Source organism: Tribolium castaneum, chromosome 1 (assembly GCF_031307605.1).
Source record: "Tribolium castaneum strain GA2 chromosome 1, icTriCast1.1, whole genome shotgun sequence".
NCBI classification, from domain to species: Eukaryota; Metazoa; Arthropoda; class Insecta; order Coleoptera; family Tenebrionidae; genus Tribolium; species Tribolium castaneum.
This window is the reverse complement of record NC_087394.1, coordinates 27,279,643-27,299,344: the sequence shown is the minus strand read 5'-3', so window position 1 is coordinate 27,299,344 and position 19,702 is coordinate 27,279,643. Positions and strand designations below refer to the sequence as shown.

General features: G+C 30.4%; 1 protein-coding gene across 1 annotated transcript; it reads right to left on the bottom strand.

Annotated features, from left to right (window-relative positions):
• Positions 1-136: 136 nt before the first annotated feature.
• On the bottom strand, positions 137-18,980 carry LOC100141715 (importin-4). Its single transcript, XM_001812560.4, has 11 exons — positions 18,846-18,980; positions 18,713-18,794; positions 18,277-18,624; positions 11,937-12,122; positions 11,212-11,883; positions 5,859-6,240; positions 5,370-5,808; positions 4,977-5,322; positions 4,739-4,924; positions 520-1,039; positions 137-452 (listed from the first exon to the last, which is right to left on the bottom strand). The coding sequence occupies exons 2-11, from the start codon at positions 18,764-18,766 to the stop codon at positions 322-324; spliced, it is 3,264 nt and encodes a 1,087-aa protein (XP_001812612.1). The 5' UTR covers positions 18,767-18,794; positions 18,846-18,980; the 3' UTR covers positions 137-321.
• Positions 18,981-19,702: the final 722 nt, after the last annotated feature.

Genomic DNA, 19,702 nt, shown 5'->3' with positions numbered 1-19,702 from the left:
TTACTTCTCTACATCTTCCTTTGTTCATTGCCCATTTTTTTCGTTTTTTTTTTTATATTAGCATATAATTTAATTATAATGCCACGTTGGTATTTTTTGATTTAGTGTCTGAGGGGAAAGCAATAAAACAGCGAAAACCGAAGCAATTTTTTATTAAAAACAGTAGTAATCACTTTAAAACTCTTAAGATGCAGCATTATTATAGTCGATACACAGATACAATAAATAAACAAAAATATGACTCAACAAAAAACATTAACACATGTCCCAAAAAATAAAAAAACTTCTGAGATTGCCAGGACAGGAATTAAGGTTTTGGTCTTAAGAAGTAGCAAACAAATTCTGTAACGATTTAGTCACTTCTGGTCCTAAGGAAGACACTGTGTTCCCAAACTCTTCACTAAAATCCCTATTTATCGTTTTGATCAGTTCCACTAAAATATTTTTGGTTTCTGGAAAAAAAATAATTAATAAATTTATTAATAGCAGTAATAATAAAAAATAAAAAAATTGGCTCACCATCATTCGGATATTGTTTCTTGTCGTACACCTGAACCACAATTTTGATAACACTGGATAAATGCTCGCGCAGGATGGGATTCCCCTGTTGATACAAAGTAAAGAAACACTTAACTACAGCTTCGTTCTCTTGGAAATCGTCCCTGAGAGGCAGGCGTTGGAGGAACGCTGGGAGCACCTGATCCAGGGGAACTCCCCCAGGATTAACAATAATCATCTTAGCTAAAGCACCGCAGATATTATCCAGAGTCCCTGCGTGCGACTCCTTAGCCACAGCAGTGGACAAAGCCTGGAGTATATCGGGGAAATACCCGAAAATTCGGTCCTTCCCGTGCAAAATCATTTCGCCAAGACCGAAAATCGCGTTATTTCGCACCTCGTCGGCCGAATCTTTGGCCCCAGTCAGCCACAAATGCAGCAAATGCTGAACGAATTTTTCGACGTAGACGTCCAGCGATTTCATGCATTCGGCCAAAGTGCCGAACGCAAACGAACGCTGGCTTACACTGTGCTGTTTTTTCTACAAAAAATCAAGGCGATTAGAATTAATCGCATAATCAAATAGACCTTCAAATCAATATTTTGGAGGATATACTTGAATTTTCAACACAATTTACTGTAAAGTATTAAAAAATGTTGATCAAAGAAAAAGTTTTTAACTCCGAGAAAGAGTTAAAAAATAAAAGTAAAAGTAATTTAAAATAGGTAAGAGCTGAAACAAATAGTTTCAATAAAAATTGTTAAGTACACAATTTTACTCAAAAATGTTCATTTAATTTTTTTTGGATTATCAATATTATTAAATATGATACGTTAACTATAAATAGAATTATAAAATTTTCTTTTTTCTTTTATTTCGTAACCTTTTTTGAAATTAGTAACTTTTTTCAAATAAGAAACAATCAAAATCATAATTAACAGTTAACCGTGTAAAAACAAGAAATCTTTATAGACTGAACGAAATTTCGATAAATAAATTTCGTACACTTTCATCACATTACATGCTGCATTTTTATTTTTATTATTTTTATTTCTTCTTTAGTTTTAATTATTTGTTTATTTTCTCTTTTGATTTTATAATATTTTTGAAATTATTTTGAGAATTAGACTTCGCCCCAAAGAGTTTGTATGTTGTTGTATCTTATTTGGAATAAAAACCTATAAGTATTATTATTTTTACTTTATAACTCAAGAATGAGTTAAATCTCTAAAAACTTCCTGAAAATTTTCACGAATAGTAATTTTCGATTAATGATTGATAAAGAATCTTCCTTTAAAGTACGATCAATAATATTTTCACGGAATTTGATAACAAAATAAAGAAAAATCAAAGAACTTCAATAAATATCGACAAAATTAGTTAAAAATTAGTATCATTATTAATATTATTTTTCTTAAAAATAAATAATAACAGCTTAAAAATTAAACCCTTTAAATTCAGACGAACTTTGCAACAAAACAATAATGAAAACACTGTTTCTTTCCCAATGTGTGGCTAACAATAAATATCAATATATTAAAACTTTTGTGAATAGGAAAGTAAGGATATTTTAAAAAAATTACAAAATTATCATCACTGAGAATGGTTGTGGTCAGAGAAAGAAATTGCAAAAGTAGGTGTTACAAACACATCTTTAAATCGGTTAGATGTACTTAAAAAAGTGACAAATTAAGACTAAATTACAGAATTTTAATCAATTTTAAGCAATTTAAGTCGTAGATAAGCTGTTTTTTGATGTGACATTGACTAATTTTTTTAATTATCTACCATTTTTTAGCTCTCGAAAAGTTTGTAATTGAAAAAATTTCTGAATCAGATGACACTACAAGGGAAAATATGTCGCGATTTTCACTTGCACTTGCACTTTTCACTTTAAATAATTAAATTTGGTTAGAGTTAACAGATATTAAAATGATTCCACTAGTTTACAAATAATAACTCCTTTTATTTTAATGTTTACATACCCTCTAGCAACCCAGAAAAGATTATTTTCTCCCTTATCTGCATAAAAAAACGTTTTGTTAATTCACATTTAGATTTCTTTCCAAAAAAACTGGACAGCTCGAATAATGAACAGGGCGAGCAAGATCTGAAGGTTTTCTAAAATCGGCACAGAGTTCTGAGATGAAAACATGTCAGGAGATTATCGTTGGACTACTATAAGAAAAACATTCATTTTTCATTTGTTGTTTCACTATTTAAGAATTACTCTTGCATTTTATTTGATTATATATTTTTAAATCTGGCGTGATTGAATTTTTTTATACAGGATGGTACACGAGTAATAATGAGCCTGAAATTTTTTTGAAACAACCAACATTATATTTCATAGATTACGTGAATAGAAAAACATTTGGTTTTAATTAATCAAACATAGTAATCGTATTTTCATTTTTAACAAATTTAAATCAGTTATACTGACATTACTCCAGTTTTAGAATTTTATTTAGTCAAACGTATATAAATTATATAAAATATTTGCAAAAGACGGTCAGCACCTGGGGCCTGGTGGCTCAGTGGTATAAGCGCCACTTTCGACGGGGGAGGTCGGGTGTTCGAACCCGGATCAGGTGTAACAATTTTTCTATGAAAAAAAGTGTAGAAAAGGTAAGTGAAACAACACGTAAACAAAAATAAGAGACTGGAAGAACACATAGACGTATAAACGTAAAGCGGAGCATAAAACAAACAGAAATAAGAAAATAATGCGGCAAAAGGTAAAAGTACGTAAAGGTGCCAAATTGTAAACGTAAAAGCACATCCTAATAAAGGAAAAATATCTTTTGTTTTGAGAGAAAAAGAGATGAACGTAAAGTTGAAACATAACTTCAAACTTTAGCGTTGAATCCTTAGATGACTTATTTCTTAAATTATAAAAAAAAATTAAACGAAAATAATTAATTTATCTCTAAAAATTTTTAGTTAACTGAGTTTGTTTAGTAAAGTTCCGAAAAAAATTGTTAATAAAAATCATGGCCACTGCGAATCCAGTAGGATTTGCGCACGTGCACTATTTTTGACTAGAAAATACACAAATTTGCTGATTTTTGGAGAAATTATGTCCATTTTCGGTCGAAAACGTGCTGAAAGTCACAAAAAAGATAAAAACAATTTTAAAATTGTAGAATCAACTTATACGCCCGGTATCTTTTGATAAAACTGGTGAAAAATTAGAGAATTAAATTGCAAAAAGTGGAAGAAAATGTTTTCTCGAGCTAATTCGCCGACTTTTGAACTGAATGTATTAGCGTTTTAGGTGAATTATTGCAATTATATAGTTTGTAATGTTGATTTATTTAAAAAGTTTGTGTTAAAATATATGAAAAAGACGGTCAGTACCTGGGGCCTGGTGGTTCAGTGGTATAAGCGCCACTTGCGACGGGGGAGGTCGGGTGTTCGAACCCGGATCAGGTGTAACAATTTTTCTATGAAAAAAAGTATAGAAAAGGTAAGTGAAACAACACGTAAACAAAAATAAGAGATTGAGAGAACACATAGACGTATAAACGTAAAGCGGAGCATAAAACTGACAGAAATAAGAAAATAATGCGGCAAAAGGTAAAAGTACGTAAAGGTGCCAAATTGTAAACGTAAAAGCACATCCTAATAAAGGAAAAATACCTTCTGTTTTGAGAAAAAAAAATGAACGTAAGTGCAGTGTTGTGTGGTCACTATGTTTAATATAATAAACCAAGTATTTCACTATCCACGTTATCCATAAAATGCAATGTTGGTTGCTTCAAAAAATTTTTCAGTCTCATTATTACTCGTGGACCTGTATACATATTTTTTTAACTTATTGCCTCATCATTATCTATAAGAAAAAAGAAAAAAATAAATTTTCTTAGTTTTCTCTTGTCAAAAGTTAAACTTGTGCATATTCATTGAAAAATTTTTTGTCCAACAAGTTTCTAACTTTACCCAGACGAAAAATATGATGACGTAACCACATTATACCAATTTTCACTAAAACTTTTTTCGCAATAAGTTTTTATTTATAAATAAAAAACTACCTTCGGTATTTCAATTCAATAGAAAATTTTATGACTTCATTCTATGACCCCCTAACTCTGTTAATAATATCACAAACCCAAAAGTCAAAAAAATCATGTAGAATGTTATGTTTAGAATTTTTCTAGCTCTTACCTATTTTGAATAATTTTGAAAAAATTCTAGTATATTCACCAAAATATTTGGACTATAAATCGTCAGTCATACAGTTCTCTGCGTCAGCAGTTGGAGAATATTCGGGAAATATAAAACAAAATCATCGGGAGTTATCGCCGCTCCGAACTTCGGTATAACATCACCGGCTGATTCAAGCAACAACTCGTCTTGTTCCGCCTCTGTTTCCTCGTCTGTATTTTCGGGATTTGCGTCCAAATCTGTGTCTTGACACATTGTCTACCAAAAAAAAAAACAATAATTTTTCTTCAATTAAAAAAATGTTCGTTACTTTTAACGTGAGGACGTCAATGACACAATTCATGATAGCCTCCCGATGGCCTTCCCCGACCAAAACGTCACTTTTAACTTCCTCAAGCAGGGAAGCGTAAGCGTCCAAACAGCACATGACAACGCCTCGTTCCTCATCGGTTCGGATAAGTTCGGCACATTTTGGTACAAACATTTGTAAAGCTTTATAGAGAGCTTGCTTGGTTTCGTTTGAGTTGATTTTGTGTAAAGCTATGCAAAACTGGAGGAGGGCTTCGACCGAAGCCTTGCGTATGTCATCCTGTGGATAATTTATCAATTTGAAGATTTCCTCGAAACTTTTCTCGATATATGGCAAAAAGGCATTCCTGGCAAAAGTGTGAAAATTTGGGGTTTTAGCGCCGTTATGACTTACCCCGTGTTGATGCAAATTTCCCTAAGTGCCAAGCACGCTTGTTCTTTTTCCTCGTTGTAGGAATTTTCGACCGAATAGCGACAATGAGTCGAATCGGCGCTACTGGACGATGCTCCATCGATATCTTCCTCTTCTTCTTCATCGTCGTCCGAAAGGTCGGCATAAACGTCCAAATCTTCCTTTTCCTCGTCTTCATAATGTGTGACAATGCCCTCACTACTCTGTATGCTAGTGATCATCTGTTCGACAATTTTTGGCAAAACTGGACTGATTTCCTCCTTCATAACAATCGCAAGGGCTGCAAATAACGCATAGACACTTTTTCGAACATCTGGATCGTCAGTTTCCTCCAAAATTCGCAACCCGAGTTGCAAGGACTCAGCCGCCAAAGGCTTGAAATTCTCAACACCGATAAATTGTGCAATCACAGCAAGTGCCTCTAAAATCACAAATTAATTCAAAGTCTCACTTAATTTATTATCAAATCACCTATTGCGTAACTCTGATTTTGATGTATTTCCGTATTCGGATCGGCGTTAATGTAAACGTTAAGCACCTCGATTATTTTGGGAAAGTAGGGTAATAAACCCTCTTTTACAGCACTAGCTGCGGAACCTAGAGTACTTAAAGCGATTCTTTTTAGCTTCAAGGACCAGCCGTTTGGGTCAAGTGCCACGAACAAACGTTCCATAAGGGTGGGTAAGTAGGGCATTAAACCCTCATCGAGGTTTTCACAGAAGGTTTCCAATGCGTAAAAAAGTCGATCAAGACTGGCCGATTCCGATTTATCTTTTTCCATTTGGGCGAAAACCTGGCCCAAGTACTCGAAAAGTACCGGGAGGAGTTCGGCCGCGTATTGGCTGATTTCCGGCTGGAAATAATGTTATTTGTGCAAAATTTTCAATTATTCATTATCATTTATTGGGTTCTTTTAATTCCAAAAACATTTTGAGTTCTTTTTGGAATGTTCAGAAATTATTTATTTTAAATGGAAAAAAACATAAATTATTTAAAAATAAATTTTGAAAGAATGTACGACTTGTAATAAACTCCATGGAAATTATTTTGGGTGCATGGAACCTTTTGTAAAATTTGTAATTCCATATTTCAACATACAAATGAAGTTTTTGGACTTTTATGGATTTTGGATGTGATTTTTTCAGGTTTTCAAGTCAAACCCCTCAAGTTTTCAATTTGTGTTTCACTGTTTTAAATTTTTGCTTCGAGTTTTTTCAAATTTTTCACAATTTTAACTACATATTTCAGATTATCTGCATATTAATTAGATTCACTTAGTTGAAGTGGTAGTTTGGTTGAATTCGATATTTTATATTCTATTTTGTCACAGACGAAAGTACAATAACTTTGTTTTGTTAAAATGCTTCATTGAAATTCGAAATAAAAAACCTGAAACTAAAAAAAGCAGTAAAATAAAAACGATAATATTACTGAAAAACTGAAAAAGTGATTCATTTTATATCTCTAACAACAATATTTCAAAACCAAAATCAATAAATCTAATTTTCGCTTTTCAAAATTTCGAGTTATTTATTATTGTAGGCTTTGATTCCATGATACGGACGAAATATAATTCTGTCAACTTTTATTTTTAAAATTCTTACTATTTTAAAAAAGAGAGTTAGAGAGAGTTGAGAGTTAATAGTTAAAGTGATGATATTAATTTAATTATCCATAAAACACCACATTGTATGATTAACAATTTAAATACATGCTGTCAACTTTTTCTAAATCGTCATAAATAATTGATAATGATTACGGACGGGACACAAATGCGTCTAATAAAAATTGAGTTTAAAATCTAAGTAAAAAAATCTGAACAGTTAAAAAAAAGAAAAAATGTTAGAAGTGCTAAATATATTTACTCCTAACAAAAATATTATGAATGCTTTTTTAATGAAAACAGGTAATAGAGAAAGTGTATAACAAAAATAAAAAATAGCGTGATTACAGATAGGACATTACGGACGGGACACTAAATATGCTAAATAACAACACGAAATTTTTAACAAAAATAAGAAACAACTAACAATTATCAAAAAACACCATTCTTAGAAAATTAAGTTTTCAATTAAAAAAAATATGTATTTTTGAATACTATTTCAGTTACAAGCTTAATATTTCTCAATACTTCCAAAACAAACATAATTTCTAATTTGAAAATTCTTGATTTTGCGCACGATTAGAATTATTTAGAGTTATGCATTATTATTTTCTATAAACGATCTTTGTTTCAAGCTAATGTTTTTACAAAATGCAAAAGTTAAAAGAAGCAAAGATTTGATTTTTTTTTAGAAATTTTTATTTTTAGCAATGTTTTTTTGGGTTTTGCTTTTTTATTTATTTTTAAAGTTGTTCCGTTTTTTGGTTAAAATTTATTTAATTTCTTTAAAATTTCAAGTATTTTAGGTTTTTCGGTTTAACCACGACTAAGTTTTTTCAGGTTTGTAACTCGAATTCATCAAATTATCCATTTTATTGTGTTTGATTTAGTAAATACCCTAGGTTTTAGATTTATATTTATAACAATTTTCAAATTTATTTGTTAGTAAATTAATGCTCGGCTACCACGATTGTTTAATTTTGAATCTTTAACAGTACAGACAGACTGCAGAAAACAAAACAACATTGTTGTGTTTTTTGTTAAAGTTATTTTAAGAGAAAGTTTCAACTGCAATAAAAAATTGATAAAAAAATCTTAAAAAATTCAATCGACAAGTACATAAATATAGAAAAACATACACTTTAATTTCTCAGAATATCAGAAACATGTATATTGAGACACAATTTAACAGAATAACGCTTCTATCATAATTATTATTTTTGCGATTTGCTATTTTATAGTTAGTTTCAATGGTAGAAACAAGCTTCAGGTAAGTATTTTTTTATTTTATTTTGTCATATGGACAAAAATTAGCTTACACTTCAAAAATTTGAACAAAAAAGCAGTTTTTAGATAAGAAAATTTTATTTTGTTTGCTTTTACGTTCTTCAATATTAATTTGAAATAAATTGCTACGTTTTCAACTGTTTCGCCAAATGCAGTCCAGCAAAAACCTTGATTAATTATATTAAGAAAAGACGTATAATATCTTTGAACAGCCTTTTTGTAACCTCGATTAACCAATTACTTTGAGAAATCATCCCAATGAAATTAATGTAAGTCCATAAGTAAATAAAAGTTGCCCGGATCGCAATTCATTATTACAAACGACTTGTAATAAACTCCATAGAAATTATTTTGGGTGCATGGCACCTTTTGTAAAATTTGTAATTCCATATTTCAACATACAAGTGAAGTTTTTGGACTTTTATGGATTTTGGATGTGATTTTTTCAGGTTTTCAAGTCAAACCCCTCAGGTTTTCAGTTTGTGTTTCACTGTTTTAAATTTTTGCTTCGAGTTTTTTCAAATTTTTCAGAATTTTAAATACATATTTCATATTATCTGCATATTAATTAGATTCACTTAGTACATTTTTAGAACAATAAAGTGGTAGTTTGGTTGAATTCGATATTTTATATTCTATTTTGTCACAGACGAAAGTACAAAAACTTTATGTTTTGTTAAAATGCTTCATTGAAATTCGAAATAAAATAAGTATGTAATAAAATTAAAATTCAAGAAACTAAAAAAAGTAGTAAAATAAAAACCATAATATTACTGAAAAACTGAAAAAGTGATTCACTTTAAATCTGTAACAACAATATTTCAAAACCAAAATCAATAAATCTAATTTTGGCTTTTCAAAATTTCGAGTTATTTATTATTGTAGGCTTTGAGTTTTTAAGTTTCAGCCATTACATGATACGGACGAGACATAATTCTGTCAACTTTTATTTTTAAAATAACTTACCATTTTAAAAAAGAGAGTTAGAGAGAGTTGAGAGTTAATAGTTAAAGTGATGATATTAATTTAAATATCCATAAAACACCACATTGTATGATTAACAATTTAAATACATGCTGTCAACTTTTTCTAAATCGTCATAAATAATTGATAATGATTACGGACGGGACACAAATGCGTCTAATAAAAATTGAGTTTAAAATCTAAGTAAAAAAATCTGAACAGTTAAAAAAAAGAAAAAATGTTAGAAGTGCTAAATATATTTACTCCTAACAAAAATATTATGAATGCTTTTTTAATGAAAACAGGTAATAGAGAAAGTGTATAACAAAAATAAAAAATAGCGTGATTACAGATAGGACATTACGGACGGGACACTAAATATGCTAAATAACAACACGAAATTTTTAACAAAAATAAGAAACAACTAACAATTATCAAAAAACACCATTTTTAGAAAATTGAGTTTTCAATTAAAAAAATATGTATTTTTGGATACTATTTCAGTTACAAGTTTAATATTTCTCAATCCTTCCAAAACAAACATAATTTCTAATTTGAAAACTCTTGATTTTGCCCACGATTAGAATTATTTAGAGTTATGCATTATTATTTTCTTTAAACGATCTTTGCTTCAAGCTAATGTTTTTACAGAATGCAAAAGTTAAAAGAAGCAAAGATTTGATTTTTTTTATTAAAAAATGATAAATTAACGAATTTTTCATAAAAATAAATCAGACCAAAGTGTAGAAGTTGACAATTTCTATGGAATGGCTGGTTTATTCAATTTTTAACCTTAACTTTTCATTAAGTTTGAGTTGAAATTTTGACATCTAGAAATTTTTATTTTTAGCAATGTTTTTTCGGGTTTTGCTTTTTTATTTATTTTTAAAGTTGTTCAGTTTTTTGGTTAAAATTTATTTAATTTCTTTAAAATTTCAAGTATTTCAGGTTTGTTGGTTTAACCACGACTAAGTTTTTTCAGGTTTGTAACTCGAATTCATCAAATTATCCATTTTATTGTGTTTGATTTAGTAAATACCCTAGGTTTTAGATTTATATTTATAACAATTTTCAAATTTGTTAGTAAATTAATGCTCGGCTTCCACGATTATTTAATTTTGAATCTTTAACAGTACAGACAGACTGCAGAAAACAAAACGACAACATTGTTGTGTTTTTTGTTACAGTTATTTTAAGAGAAAGTTTCAACTGCAATAAAAAATTGATAAAAAAATCTTTAAAAATTCAATCGACAAGTACATAAATATAGAAAAACATACACTTTAATTTCTCAGAATATCAGAAACATGTATATTGAGACACAATTTAACAGAATAACTCTTCTATCATAATTATTATTTTTGCGATTTGCTATTTTATAGTTAGTTTCAATGGTAGAAACAAGCTTCAGATAAGTATTTTTTTTATTTTATTTTGTCATATGGACAAAAATTAGCTTATCACTTCAAAAATTTGAACAAAAAAGCAGTTTTTAGATGAGAAAATTTTATTTTGTTTGCTTTTACGTTCTTCAACATTAATTTGAAATAAATTGCTACGTTTTCAACTGTTTCGCCAAATGCAGTCCAGCAAAAACCTTGATTAATTATATTAAGGAAAGACGTATAATATCTTTGAACAGCCTTTTTGTAACCTCGATTGACCAATTCATCCCAATGAAATTAATGTAAGTCCATAAGTAAATAAAAGTTGCCCGAATCGCAATTCATTCGTTTGTTCACGATTATTTCTTTTATTACTGTCTTAAAATGTTATGTTGATTTTAACAGAAGCTACAAAAAAAAAACACTTTCAATGAAGACTTGTACTTCAATCTTAGATTTAAAGAATTTAAAAACCTTAATCAACTTTGAACCCAAGGTTTAATAAAACTAATAATAATTTCTCTTCCTCTCTAGCCCCTTTAGAATTTGATAAAAAAAGATAAGACAAATATTTTCTAGTACTCACCTGTAAATGCTCGGCGAACTGCCCAAGAGCGAAAAACGCGGCATTTCTGACCACAGCATTCGGATTATGAATCGCATTGCAGACGCATTTTAAAAACGGTTCTAAATATTTGTGTCTAATCCGTTCAGAGCACCCTTCTGCGAGCACAGCCAAGGCTAAATATGCCGCTTTTTGGGCATAAATATCATTCCCTTGAATCGCCGGTTCCACTCTTGTCAGTAAATACGGAACAACCTTCTCTGAAGGTATGTGCAAAGCGATCAAGTCTAGAGTCTGAGTGGCAATAGTAATGGAAGTGAATTGATCCGGGTCCCCTAGGAAGTACTCCTCGTTGACGTCGTCGTCCGGCTGTTGGGCCATTAGTTGTATCAAAACATTGATAATTGGTTCGACGAGTTTATTTTTTTGGATAACCTTGCCCTTGGACCTAATTAACCAGCCCACAACACTAATTGCTTTAATTTGGACTGTTGTTGGTTTGGTGTTATCGCTGCCGATGCGAAGGCACATTTCTACGATCAGTCGCACGTGTGGTACCACCACCGCGACCGCAAACTCGATCAGCTCTTCGAGGATTTCAAATAGTTCGCAAGCGCGTTTTTCGTCTTCTTGAGCAAAAGCGTTGATTATTTCTAATACACGAGGCAGTAAATTATGGTAAACGTTTACCATCTGGAACATTTGGGATAATAACAAAAGTTTTGGGGTGGCTGGGGTGGTAGTACTTGCTGATGGCCGCCTATTACAGACACTAGATTATTCATTGTAACCACTGTGTAGTAAGCTAGGTTCGAATTTAATTCAGGAAGAGTATTCAAAATATTCGAAAACAGCACCGCAAACGAATCGGCGTGCGTTATGTAAGAGCCTTGCGAGATCTCAGTCATTATGGACAAGGTGTACATCCCCAACTAAAACAAGCACTGCGATATTATTTGCCAGTTCATTAATTTCTAATCAAAGTGAGCTCTGATTTTGAAATTGAGTTGGCCACAGTGCAAAATGTGTTGGAAACACTGAATTATTACAGGTTTTCGTGATTACGGTTACAATTTTGAAATTACTTTTTGAAAATCCAAGTGATTCCCCAAATATTAAGAATCGGTTTATAGAATCGTCATTAATTTAATTCCCAATTAAATGCGTGATTAACTGAACACGTGACCAAATTGAAGCAATTTGGTTGGTCCATTCGCGTTGTTAACTTTTAACAGCCCAATTAACTTTAATTGAGCTTTCTATAAACCGTTTTAATTGCGCAATCGCCAACAACAGAAAATTCAATTTTTCAATTACTGATACAGTAATGCAATGTACAAATAAAAAAATGAGATCTAAGTTAACGGTCTTTTGTATTTTTCAAGAATTTTATACGTTTATTGGACTCAATATTTCGTAAACATTCGTTAAAAATTAGTCGAAAAATTAGGTAATAATTATAATGTTTTGTTTTTTGTGAAGTTCCTCTGAGAGAGAGTTTTAACACATGCGAATAAAAAGACAGTTTCAAAACTGAAATCTTTCCAAATTGGATGTAAATTGCTGGTATTTCAGTTTGTTTGGCTAAGTTTTTATATCAGAGGTATGTTTCTTTTGCTCGATTTAGCTTGTCTTTGAGCAAAATTACGTCAATAATAATCCAAAAAAACAAATTGTGGTCAAAAACAATATTATTTCTACCGTTTTAACCGAGTTTTTGAAGTAAAACTTGTATTTTTTGCAAGATTTCGCTTACATAGAAAAAAAATCATGAAATAAATTAACAATTACTTGTTTTTTTGCCTTTTTTCGGGTTTTAGTTAGGTATTTCAGCCAAAAACTAAAATTTCATTAGAAAAGCAGGGCAAGAAATTCTCAAATTTGGACAAAATTCATGTTAAATTTTCCTGTTTCGAGTGTTTATTTACGTTTTTAAAGTAAAAATTAAGCTTTTGCTAATATTTGAACAAAACTGCTTTACAGAAGCATCATTTATTTAATTCCCAATTAAATGCGTGATTAACTGAACACGTGACCAAATTGAAGCAATTTGGTTGGTCCATTCGCGTTGTTAACTTGTAAGAGCCCAATTAATTAACTTTAATTGAGCTTTCTATAAACCGTTTTAATTGCGCAATCGTCAATAACAGAAAATTCAGTTTTTCAATTACCGATACAATAATGCAATGTACAAATAAAAAAATGAGATCTAAGATGACGGTCATTTGTATTTTACAAGAATTTAATCCGTTTATTGGACTCAATATTTCGTAAATAATCGTTAAAAATTAGTCGAAAAATTAGGTAATAATTATAATGTTTTGTTTTTTGTGAAGTTCCTCTGAAGAAGACCGAAGACGCATTTTCCAAGTGTTTTAACACGTTTTGCAAACAAAAAGACAGTATTTCTCAGTGTTTCTGAGATTTTTCAAAACCTCAAAATTGAAAACTTACCAAATTGGATGTAAATTGCTGGTATTTCAGTTTGTTTGGCTAAGTTTTTATATCAGAGGTATGTTTCTTTTACTCGATTTAGCTTGTCTTTGAGCAAAATTACGTCAAAAATAATCCAAAAAAACACAAATTGTGTTTAAAAACAATATTATTTCTGCGTTTTAAGCGAGTTTTTGAAGTAAAACTTGTATTTTTTGCAAGATTTTGCTTACATAGAAAGAAAAATCATAAAATAAGTTAACAATTACTTGGTTTTTACGTTTTTTTCGGGTTTTAGTTAGGTATTTCAGCCAAAAACTAGAATTTCATTAGAAAAGCAGGGCAAGAAATTCTCAAATTTGAACAAAATTCATGTTAAGTTTCCCTGTTTCGAGTGTTTATTTACGTTTTTAAAGTAAAAATTAAGCTTTTGCTAATATTTGAACAAAACTGCTTTACAGAAGCATCATTAATTTAATTCCCAATTAAATGCGTGATTAACTGAACACGTGGCCAAATTGAAGCAATTTGGTTGGTCCATTCGCGTTGTTAACTTGTAACAGCCCAATTAACTTTAATTGAGCTTTCTATAAACCGTTTTAATTGCGCAATCGTCAATAACAGAAAACAGTTTTTCAATTACCGATACAATAATGCAATGTACAAATAAAAAAATGAGATCTAAGATGACGGTCATTTGTATTTTACAAGAATTTAATCCGTTTATTGGACTCAATATTTCGTAAATAATCGTTAAAAATTAGTCGAAAAATTAGGTAATAATTATGTTTTGTTTTTTGTGAAGTTCCTCTGAAGAAGACCGAAGACGCATTTTCCAAGTGTTTTAACACGTTTTGCAAACAAAAAGACAGTATTTCTCAGTGTTTCTGAAATTTTTCAAAACCTCAAAATTGAAAACTTACCAAATTGGATGTAAATTGCTGGTATTTCAGTTTGTTTGGCTAAGTTTTTATATCAGAGGTATGTTTCTTTTACTCGATTTAGCTTGTCTTTGAGCAAAATTACGTCAAAAATAATCCAAAAAAACACAAATTGTGTTTAAAAACAATATTATTTCTGCGTTTTAAGCGAGTTTTTGAAGTAAAACTTGTATTTTTTGCAAGATTTTGCTTACATAGAAAGAAAAATCATAAAATAAGTTAACAATTACTTGGTTTTTACGTTTTTTTCGGGTTTTAGTTAGGTATTTCAGCCAAAAACTAAAATTTCATTAGAAAAGCAGGGCAAGAAATTCTCAAATTTGGACAAAATTCATGTTAGATTTCCCTGTTTCGAGTGTTTATTTACGTTTTTAAAGTAAAAATTAAGCTTTTGCTAATATTTGAACAAAACTGCTTTACAGAAGCATCATTAATTTAATTCCCAATTAAATGCGTGATTAACTGAACACGTGGCCAAATTGAAGCAATTTGGTTGGTCCATTCGCGTTGTTAACTTGTAACAGCCCAATTAACTTTAATTGAGCATTCTATAAACCGTTTTAATTGCGCAATCGTCAATAACAGAAAATTCAATTTTTCAATTACTGATACAATAATGCAATGTACAAATAAAAAAATGAGATCTAAGATAACGGTCTTTTGTATTTTACAAGAATTTTATCCGTTTATTGGACTCAATATTTCGTAAATAATCGTCAAAAATTAGTCGAAAAATTAGGTAATAATTATAATGTTTTGTTTTTTGTGAAGTTCCTCTGAGAGAGAGTTTTAACACATGCGAATAAAAAGACAGTTTCAAAACTGAAATCTTTCCAAATTGGATGTAAATTGCTGGTATTTCAGTTTGTTTGGCTAAGTTTTTATATCAGAGGTATGTTTCTTTTGCTCGATTTAGCTTGTCTTTGAGCAAAATTACGTCAATAATAATCCAAAAAAACAAATTGTGGTCAAAAACAATATTATTTCTACCGTTTTAACCGAGTTTTTGAAGTAAAACTTGTATTTTTTGCAAGATTTCGCTTACATAGAAAAAAAATCATAAAATAAGTTAACAATTACTTGTTTTTTTACCTTTTTTCGGGTTTTAGTTAGGTATTTCAGCCAAAAACTAAAATATCATTAGAAAAGCAGGGCAAGAAATTCTCAAATTTGGACAAAATTCATGTTAAATTTCCCTGTTTCGAGTGTTTATTTACGTTTTTAAAGTAAAAATTAAGCTTTTGCTAATATTTGAACAAAACTGCTTTACAGAAGCATCATTTATTTAATTCCCAATTAAATGTGTGATTAACTGAACACGTGACCAAATTGAAGCAATTTGGTTGGTCCATTCGCGTTGTTAACTTGTAAGAGCCCAATTAACTTTAATTGAGCTTTCTATAAACCGTTTTAATTGCGCAATCGTCAATAACAGAAAATTCAGTTTTTCAATTACCGATACAATAATGCAATGTACAAATAAAAAAATGAGATCAAAGATGACGGTCATTTGTATTTTACAAGAATTTAATCCGTTTATTGGACTCAATATTTCGTAAATAATCGTTAAAAATTAGTCGAAAAATTAGGTAATAATTATAATGTTTTGTTTTTTGTGAAGTTCCTCTGAAGAAGACCGAAGACGCATTTTCCAAGTGTTTTAACACGTTTTGCAAACAAAAAGACAGTATTTCTCAGTGTTTCTGAGATTTTTCAAAACCTCAAAATTGAAAACTTACCAAATTGGATGTAAATTGCTGGTATTTCAGTTTGTTTGGCTAAGTTTTATATCAGAGGTATGTTTCTTTTACTCGATTTAGCTTGTCTTTGAGCAAAATTACGTCAAAAATAATCCAAAAAAACACAAATTGTGGTCAAAAACAATATTATTTCTACCCTTTTTAAGGAAGTTTTTGAAGTAAAACTTGTATTTTTTGCAAGATTTCGCTTACATAGAATTTACATAGAAAGAACAATCATGAAATAAGTTAACAATTACTTGGTTTTTACCTTTTTTCGAATTTTAATTAGGAATTTCAGCCAAAAACTAAAATTTCATTAGAAAAGCAGAGCAAGAAATTCTCAAATTTGGACAAAATTCATGTTAAGTTTCCCAGTTTCGAGTGTTTAAATACGTTTTTAAAGTAAAAGTTAAGCTTTTGCTAATATTTGAACAAAACTGGTTAAAAAATCACTAAACAGCAATTGATGTTATTTCACCTTGTTTGGCTTTAAAAACTTGTCAAATCACAAAAATAAAATGAAGCTCGGTTTAGTCAATTTATTGAGCGAAACTGTGTCAAAAACAAGCCAAAAACACAAAATTTGTCCGAAAATGGTGTTATTTTTACCATTCTCCACCTCTAACACGTTCCTAAACCAATTTATTTGCGACAAGTTGCTGTAATAGAATGAAAAAGATCACCGAATTAAGTCAAAAAATGCCCTTTTCGCACGTTAGTACGTATCTCTTCAGAAAAATATAATTATTATTAAAAAAAAATAATACTAAACAAGGTGGAAAATCATGAAAGGGAACCAAAACTCGTAATAAATTTACCATTTTCGCAATTTTTTTTTTTTCAGCAAGAAACTAAGATCTTTCCAAAATATTTTGCCAACACAAATTACGTCAAAATCGCTGTTAGCTTGGCTTTGTTTTGCATAATGCTTAATTAATTCAAGTCTGGATCAGATACTCATTTATTTTCGACAATTTTATTAAAACACACCCAGAATTGGCATAAAAATAAATTGAAATTGATGCTTGTTTTACTTAATTTAACTTATTTCTGGACAAAATTTTGTCAAAAATAATACAACAAAACACAAAATTTTGAAACCTTCAGACACATTCTTGAACTAAAATTTCGAGTTTTTGTAAGATTTTGGTAAATTAGAACGAAAAAATCAACAAATTAAGTCACATATTACATTGTTTTAGCCCTTAATTTTATTGTTTTAGCGCGTATTTCAACAAAAAAAAAAATTATTTAGCAAGATTTCATCAAAAATAATCCGAAAAACTAAAAGATAGATAAAATTTCACGCAACATTTGATTTTTTCGAGTTTTTAAACACGTGATATTATTTTAGATATTGTTTCACTCGCTTTATTTTGTTGAGACTAAACTATTTTGCAAAACTCGATTTAGTCAGAGACCAAAAAATCACCAATTATTTATTATTTTCGTTTTTTTTTTAGAGCATTCTTGCACCTTTTTAATGAAAAAACTCAATAATTTGAGAAATTATCGTTAAAAAAGGTACAAAATCACAGAATATGTCAGAAAAAAACTACTTTTGAGCTATTTGATTATTAAAAATTAAAATTTTCTGTGTTTCCGAGTGATTCTGTGTAAAATTGGAGTGGTAAATTTAGTGCCAAAAAAAAAACAACTAGATAAAAGAGAAAACCAATTGTAAAAAATAACAGTTTTTACAGATTTGAAACAGATATTATAAAATTATGTCATTGGCAAGGTTGCCATATTAAATTTCAAATTTGTTGATAACAAAACTTAGTCATTCAATTTTTTTACATTACTCAGTGCCACCAACTGAATTTCGTAATCACAGCTCACTTTGGCTGAATTGTGGGGAAATAAAGACTGAAAGTGAATCCAGCAACGTTGAATTGTCTATTATTTTGAGTTGTTTTAATTAGGAAACGTTAAATTTCTACAACTTTGCCGGATTTACGTTGTCGTACCTCCCGGTCGAAAACATTGTCGCTGCTGCACAGTGTGTGTATAAATTGCAAGACTTCCGGCCACGTGTTTTCCGGAAACTCATGCTTGCCTAGAATCCCAATAAACTGGGCAATTGCATTTTTGACTAACTTCTCTTGCTCATTGACTAACGCTTGCAGCATCCCTTGTTTGATTCGACTCCTCGTTTCTGCATCCAATTTGTTCCATTGTCGTTTTTTGCCGAGTTTTCTCCTGAGCAGCACAGCGGCTGATTGTCTGATTTGAGGATTTGACGACGAAACTATCACTTCGCAAAGAGCGGGAATCGCTTCTGGTTTTTTGAAAGCCTCCTTCAGTTCTTTGGTGCCCTTTAAATGCGAGAAAATCGGTTTTGGGGGACACGTGTTTGTTAGGTTAGGCAGTTGATGGCAGATTGAGACAACAATTTAAATTTACCTGTTGAATGACTTTGCTATTGGCCACGAGTAGTTTGGACAAAATTTCTTCCATCGTCGCTGATTCGAATGAATGACATACACTATTAAGTGAAATTAGTTAATACCGGTTGGGGTATGGACGAATTACGCACCAGTGGAGTGTGGTATGCTAAAAGATGTAAAAAAATTGGGTTGGGGCTGGGATAATTGATGTGAATCATCTGGAAAATGACAGTTGGCAGAAATTCCAGACGGTGGAGGTCTCTGCCGGAGGCTTTGGATACTAAGCTAAAGCTCGCGTTACATAAGAGGAACGCAACGTAAGAAGTTAAGCCAAAATTTCGATTTCGATTTTGATTTTTCGATTTTAACTTTTGAATGAAACGCATGTAACATGTAATCATATTTGCGATTACAATTCATTAAAATTACGGGTGTAAAAGTTTGCAATGGAGTGGTTCAAAGTTGTTCAGCGGAGGGAATACAGAATGGTCGTTTTTCGAGCTCCACTACGGAGATACGAGGTCGGTTAAATAAGGGCAGCGTTGCACATTTTTATGCTGAATCATTATCTGAAAGAAAATTTACTGTGTCATTTTTAGTTTTTGAATTATTGAGAAAAATAAAAAATCTGTAATTTTGGTTTTTATTTTTTAAGCCAAAACCAAAAGAACTTCAGGCACATAAACACCAAAAATTTCTATTAAATATGCGAGCAGAATTTTTATAACTTCGTCTTGTTTTGTTTTGCGAAGAATGGAGAAGTAAGCTTGGCCGAAATATGAATATTCCAGATCCAAATTCAATTAAATCTCTAAAATCTAATTTGTTTCAAAACAAAATTTTTGATGGTTTTCCAAGGCACCCTTAGCAAAAATGCTTTTTTCTTCATTTTAATCTGCATGTAAGATTCAATCATATCCTGTGATACATCGTTGTAATCAGGAATAAAAACACTTTTCAAAAATATAAAAGCGAATATGGCCTCCATCAGAAAAACCGAAGTTAA